At 45.7% G+C, this 7357-nt stretch overlaps 1 protein-coding gene across 1 annotated transcript; it reads right to left on the reverse strand.

Moving 5' to 3' along the window:
- Positions 1-1057: 1057 nt before the first annotated feature.
- LOC135941843 (cytochrome P450 18a1) lies at positions 1058-5610 on the reverse strand. Its single transcript, XM_065487592.1, has 8 exons — positions 4813-5610; positions 4180-4301; positions 3821-4087; positions 3585-3741; positions 3260-3524; positions 2998-3173; positions 2746-2903; positions 1058-2655 (listed from the first exon to the last, which is right to left on the reverse strand). The coding sequence occupies exons 1-8, from the start codon at positions 5192-5194 to the stop codon at positions 2575-2577; spliced, it is 1608 nt and encodes a 535-aa protein (XP_065343664.1). The 5' UTR covers positions 5195-5610; the 3' UTR covers positions 1058-2574.
- Positions 5611-7357: the final 1747 nt, after the last annotated feature.

Genomic DNA, 7357 nt, shown 5'->3' on the forward strand with positions numbered 1-7357 from the left:
GCGTCGTCTAGGCTAACCATCTTGAGCCATATTTGCTTTCGTTAGCGGTGGCGGCGTGATATTAAATGTCATCTGCGTGTACACTATGTCAAGTTGAGAGAGACTTTCACTGGAAAAAGCACTGCCCGTATGACAACACTCAATTAATCCGCGCGCCGCGCCGATCACCGCACTCGGCTGCTGCGGTATTTACGATTTGTGTTCACACGTACCAATATTGAACGAACCGCTCGATAGTCTGAGCATATTGACACTGCACTCAAAGATTGGTCTGATGGAAAATAGCCGGCGGCAAAGGGAAAAACGCCCTTATTGAAGCGATTCCACCACCTGCCACGCGATGGAGTGAATGGTAAAGCATTTAATTATTTTTTCCCTGTCACCTACTTGCGAAGCCAGGGAATTCCCTGCTGGCTGACTTGTCGTTTGAATTTCGAAGATCGATTTCTAGATTTTATGCAGATGTTGAAATGTGGCTAATTGAAAAGCTCTCAGCTCGTTGAAATGACATGTGTAGCGCGCTGTATCGAAAGAGTCATCTGATGCAGAAAAGGCCGACGATCGAAAAGGTGGAGTACACTATTTTTTACGATTTAGCCTTGATCGAGAGTTGAACCTGGGCCTCTTCGCACTTCATGTTGTAATAATGAGAATAATAAATAATGCCAGGTTAAGCCGCTGTCGCACCTACGTGCTGTTGTACGTATGATTATTGTACGTGCACCTTCCAAGTGGGAGAGTTGCGCCATCGCTCATTACCACCGTGTCATTATAACGTATATTGTTGTCATTTGTACGAGTGTTATATAAAGCGGAATGGGCGCAGGACGAGTCAGCGCGCTGAGCAACATTGTTCAATCTGCACCATCATCGCGCGCGTCTCGTAGTTTTTGCATCCGCGGATAGTAAGTGAGCTCGCAAACATTGTCTGCTGTGTCCTCTTGTTTGGAAAAGAGAAGGCGCGAAATGCGTTGCGAAACTGCAAATACACCATGACTTTTTGTTGATTGAAAATATTATCGAATATCTGGGTAGACTTGAAATCATACATGAGGAATATTTTATTTTTATTTTCTTTATTGTTCTTGCAGTGTGTTTGCTGCACTTAATAATTAAAAATCTTTCTTTGTTTTACATAGTTATTTACATTGCGTTAGCCAAAGTGGTTACAATTCCGATATGGTCGTAAATTTAGTACAAAAATTCAATGGCATTGCTCAAAATTCCAGGAATATAATTTACATTGGTTCAAATCGAAGGATATCAAAGTTGTGTATACGTGTTCGTGAGAGTGCGTGTGTGTGCGTGTGTAATTCCTTTGCTCGCATCAATAAATAACATACACAAGATCAGTATTGAAAATTTGTACTAAGCGTCCACCAAGCCATTATGTATAACAATTGAGAGGATTTCTTTTGCAATATCGAGGATACAAAAATACTATTTTCGCTACTGGCTGATGCGAAAAGACGGATAAAAACACGTATAAAAATATGGAACCCCTGAAATGTGTTATGATATTGCTTTCGTTTGAAATGGACTGGTTGTGCGTGAAACATCAAAACTCGTCCTGACTTTAACAATGTAAAAAGTATGCCAACACTTCAATTTCAACAAAATTGAGATTCTACGCTCGTCTTGGCGGTAACTGATGTCATCAGTGAACATAATAACTTACTAAAAATAAACGATTCAACCAAGAATCACTATAATACAAAGACATCACAAAATGGACATGGAAAATACGTCACTCTCAATGAGATGAAATAGGTGGGTGTGCGTACTTAATTAATTCTTAGCTCTCCTCTGTTCATTATAAAATGGTACAAATTGAAACAGACAAAGGCAGGCGCACCACTTTCAATCCATTGAAAACCATCAAATTGAAAAAAATGCTTCTCTGACTAGTTAACTTGCATTTTCCTGTGAATTTACGATTTAAAAAGAAAGGACTATATGCCCCGCTAAATTGTGTAATATAATTGAAAAAACCTGTGGTAGCAGCTGCTTTGTCGGTTTAAAAAGGTTTACTCGCGGTGACTTGCTAGTTTAGGATTGTGCGGTATTATTTACATGAAAATGCTTGAACACTAACAGGAAATAATATTACACAGCCAACAATTGAAATTCTTTCGACGTAAGTGTGGAGTGTAAAAATGAAAACGTTGGCCTTGCAAGATAAGAGAGTTCGTCCGCCAGTCACAAACACTTTATAGCGTAGTGTTCTTCACAATCGGGGCCGCAAAAATGTGAGAGTGATATATGGCACATAAATCCTAGACAACGACTTCGATTTTAATATTACATGGGAACTTGAGCAAATTCTACATCTGAGAATCTCCCGCGCAGTTGGCAAATTTACCTTGTTTTCTTTTTTTTAAAAAATGCAAATGCTGTACGAATGCATGAGTTTTCTTTGTAGTGCGTATAACCTAGCCTATATTTACAGTAAAGCACATAGTCGGTACATGAACTGTCACGTTGATGTAATCAATTACAATAGTTAAACACGACAATCGAGGAACTTTGTAGCGAAAAAGGAGGGTAGATTCGAAAATCTTTAATGTCTCTCACTTACTGACTACCAGCACTTCGGAGTTTGCTAGTTGCAGCAATGAGGAAGTCAAAATCACCCGTTCTTCTCTGCAAGCAAACCTGCAGACAAATAAACCAGACTGTCAGATGGGATTGCTCGATCGGAAATTTTACTTTTCTCGGGCCGAAAATAGAAAAAGTGACACCTACCTTAAAGCTGTCGGGTGTAATGGTGACACCTTCGTTGCCGTCGAGATTGGGCAGAGGCGCGCCCTCAGGCAGTTTGATATCAAAAGTGTGCACCAGCGACGAGGCGAAAAGGAAGAGCTCCATGCGAGCGAGAACATCGCCAAGGCACATTCTGCGACCTGTAACACGAATGAAAAGCGGTTTAGAATCAGAGCTCGCTAGTTTGTTTTGTAGAAAGTAGGAGAAATTGAACGCAAGGCAAGCCACACTCACCAACTCCGAAAGGCATGAAGAACTCGGGTTTAACGACCTTGCCCTCGGCGTTGAGGAACCTGGTGGGGTTGAACTGCTCAGGGGCTTCCCACAGGTTCGGGTCCATGTGGACGGCGGACAGCTGAGGGATGATGTGGGAGTCCTTCGGGATGAAATGACCATCAAGTTCTAAATCCCTGCGACAGAAAAATATTCCGTTAACAATGCCCAAAAATTATAAGATGCAAAAAAATCAGAATAATCGCTAGAAAAAAATACTTACTTCGTGGTTGCGTGAGTGGTGCCGAGCGGGACGATGGAGGAAATGCGGAGGACTTCGTTGATTACGCACTCGGTGTACGGGAGGAACGCCTGGTCGGAAAGCTGAGGCAAGCGTTCGCGGCCGACGACAGCATCCAACTCATCCTGCATTCTCTTCAAGACGCCAGGGTTGTGCAGCATGTACACGACGTACCACAGCAGGGTCGTCTTGATTGTCTCCATGCCGGCAGAGTAGATGTCGCCGATGATCTGTTGCATCTGGCGGTCTGAAATTGAACGTTGCATTTAGAAATTTTCGCCCAATTTCAAGGGAAAAATTTACGTACCGCAGTCTTTGCCGCAGAACAAAATGCGTCCTTCCGATTCAGCTTTTTTGATTTCGAGCAGGTAGGTGTCGATGAGATCGCGCATGTGCTCGGGATCGAATGTGTCGCGATGCTGGTTGACCATTTCTTGGAAGAAACCACCCATTTCCTCCTTATTCTGAGAATTTAAATGGGAGTTAGAACAAATATTTTAAATCAGGCTGAAATGTATTTTTGGGGTTTGGTGCACAATTTACCTGCTCGATTTTCTTGCAGGCCGAGTTGAAGCCAGGCAGATGACGCAGGAAGGGGAAGTCACCGACCATCATCACGTTGCTGAAGAGCTTGAACCCTTCCTCGATAAGCTCCGTGAATCTGATAAAGCGCGGATCATCTTGCTTGAAACGAACGCTCATCAGCAGCGAGCAGATAACATTCGTAATGGCCAGCGAGAACGGAGCGTTCAGGTCGGTCGGCTCAGACTCAGTCTTGGCCAGGTTGCGCAGAAGGCTTTCGACCTCACCCTGAGAAAAAAAATTGAAAAAATTATTTAAAAAATTCTACCCTTTTTCCAATCTCAAACGCGAATAAAATAGAAAATCGAAATTCTGCTCACCATGATGCGGGTCTCCATTTTTTCTTTTCCGGAACCGAACAGCTTCATGCCGAAGGTGCGGAGCTGGTCGTGGAGGAAACGACGTTGGCTCTTCCACATCTGGCCCTCAGAGTTGATAATGCCTGCAACAAGAATCGAGCGGCTCGTTTAAGCGAACGGAGCAGGCAGCCTACGAGGTAGGCAACTGTTTGGACGGATGTGCGCGCCGCGGCTGCATAAGCCGAGCAGTCGATTTTGGGAAAACTGGCGGCGAGCTGAACGCGCGATTTTTCGCTGTCATTCACTTTCTATTGAAGGCATTGCGTGCTGCCACTGATTGCCCAGCATGCGTACTGAATCCAAATCAATCGGCCAAAGTGACCTAAAAGCGCACGGGATTCGCTCACGAGACTAACGCGCGTGGCGGCATAAGTGGCGCTAATTCGCGGCCGCCACCACCGCCGCCGCGCAAAATTTTCAGCATTCTAAAAAAGCAGCCGTAGCTAATAAAGAAAAACATGCGGCAGCGGCCGATTGCGTTATTTGCCTACAGGTAGGTGCTTGACGCAGAAAGAAAGCTAGCGCAGCGGCGGCGGCGGCGGCGGCGGCTGTTTGTGCGGTTTGCGAAATAATAAATAAATATTTACTGCTTACCGTAATTCTGGATCAGGTAGCTGAACCCAGAGCTCGGCCGCCCGGTGAACTCCTCCCTCTTGAAGGCCTGTCGGATGGTCAGGTAGTCGCTGAGCACAACCACCAGTTTCCTGCCGATGCGGATGGAGCAGGTGGAACCGAACTTCTTGGCCATAGCCTTGTAAAACTCCTTGGTCGGCGGCAGGAAGTTGAGGAGGCTCGAGGAGCCCAGGAGCGGATAGCCCCAAGGGCCAGGGGGCAGACGGCGCTCCTTGTTGATGAACTGGACCAAGTACACCATCGAGACGACAACGAAGAAAACGAGCAGCGACGGCCAGATTTCGATGTGCCCGCTGGTGTCTATTCGCAGGAGCCAGTTGTAGATGAACTCGCTGAACACCATTGTGTCTGCGTGCAGGGTGACTTGCCGTGCGAGTGGTCGAGACGAGACTGCTGCTCTAATCGGTCTGGCTGGTGGTGACTTCGTGTCCCTGAGGACAGCGCTTCGCGGCTGACTCCAAGGTGGGGGTATTTCACTTCACTCGGAGCAGCACTCGCCGCAAACAGTAGTGTCGAGTGTGCAGTGTGCAGTGTGTGTGTGTGGTGTGTAATAATTCTCTGTGGCGCGCGCGGCTAGGCTAGTAGTGCTGTCAGTGGGAGAGAAACTGGGACACCAAACACACTCGCCGGTTGGTTATTCGCAGGCTCTCAGGTTCGCTCGGAGTGTCTGTCTGCTCGGACGAACGCGCCAAGCGTGTGTGTGAGTGAGTGAGTCTCTCGCGGGAGGCTGCTAAGTAAGCATTAATGCTCCCCACCTTCGTGACCACTGTTTTATAGCGCGCTGAACAGCTGGCACCCGAGGGTGGGTGGACCGAGTGGGGGAGGAGTCTCTGTCCGCACAAGATGCGATTCACTCTTTCTTGAATCAGTCGCTGCATGCGAGTAGGCTCACCAAAGCGCGGGTGTTATCGCTGCCACCGTCGAGGACTAATCATTCAACGACATTTCGGGAGAGGGAAGGGGTAACCAACCGACCAATCATATTGTGGGGAGGTAGAGCCACCCTGAGTTGAGGGACCGGGACTGCCGGGTGCCGGCCGGCGCCGCGAGTGCCGCCCGCTCGCCCATAGCTCGCTCTTAGCTCGCCGGCAAACGCTCTGTTCTTCCCACTTTGCTCCGAAAAAAAATTCCCTTCAAAAATGCTGGCGGCTAACTTACATGAGAGATTGTCACGTGATCTGGGTGTCCAAAATTCTAAAAATATACGTGAAACGCTTATTTTGTTGATTATTTTGGAGTGACTAATTTAACTTATTTATTTCACATCAAAACAAAAAAAAACAGCTGTCAAAATTTGACATAATGACTTCAGAAATTGCCAGATTTGATCACCGAGAGTCTCCGTTTTTCAACAACATGTATGATATCACACGGATCTATAAATAATCTCGCTGTAGTCGCGATAGAGTCACACGGCCGGCAGCGACTCAATAATTGCATTGTTTTTCAGCACAATGAACCAGTTTCAAGACGTTTCGTGCTCGGGTAAAGAAATGGTCCGTGGCATATATAAAGTTTTTGCAAAAGGTAGAAAAAAAGCGTATACAATAGAGCCGCGGCTTGTCAAACGCTGCGCTGCATAAGCTGCATGGCGAGGCGGGTGTGCAGAAAAACGTGCAGCAGAGCAACACGTCTGTGCTGAGCTAGCGCGAGGGATGTCGTGGATGGATGACGGCTGGAGTAATCGCGCTCTTGATTCATTCGCCAGCTCTCTTTCACCATGCTCTCTCTCTACTCTAGTATTATTACGCGCGCGCTCACGGTCAACGACCTCGGCTGGCTCAGCCTTTTCTCACCCATTGCTGCGGCTTCTTTTGTAAACATCAACATTGTGCTCTCGATTATTAGCCTATATTTAACCCAACAGTGCAGTGAAATTTATTGTTATATGAGCAGCACACTTCTATTCACTTTTATCCCTATAGCCGCGTGTTGTCCTTTTTGCGGTGGACCAAATCTACTGAAATATTAGTGCCAAGGAGAAAATGCCCTACTCGCACTTTTTCTCTGAAATATTTTCCTCCTCTCCACTCAAGATTTAATTTGAGTGTACCGACAAGAGCAGATCGATCTGCACAAGGTGTGTAATTATATCAGATGCTTGGGCACGCATTATTGGCTCTTTCACTTCCTAATAGAGGTATACGTGAATTATACAAGACTTGTCTTGGTTTGGCACTTTGCATTTTAATTAAGATATGATGACAAGCTTTGGCGCCGGTGTTTATAAATAATTAAACTCGGTGCTGCATTACAACATTCCTCAGACAACTAAATAAAGCAATAGTGAAATTTTTTGTTCGTTTTATTTTTTAAATAATAAAGTTGGTCAACTCTTTTTAAGATTTTAACCCAGACGGAGCGTTCACATGCATATACTGTGCGTATGTGTTAGTGCCTTTAAGGAAAAAGAAGCCAAAATACGCCTCGAGCCCTCCTTTAACTTATTGTGATAATTGTGCCTAAACATGAAAGTCAGTGTCCATTTGCATCATGCAAACAGGAA

This window comes from Cloeon dipterum, chromosome 4 (assembly GCF_949628265.1).
Source record: "Cloeon dipterum chromosome 4, ieCloDipt1.1, whole genome shotgun sequence".
In the NCBI taxonomy this organism is placed as follows: domain Eukaryota; kingdom Metazoa; phylum Arthropoda; class Insecta; order Ephemeroptera; family Baetidae; genus Cloeon; species Cloeon dipterum.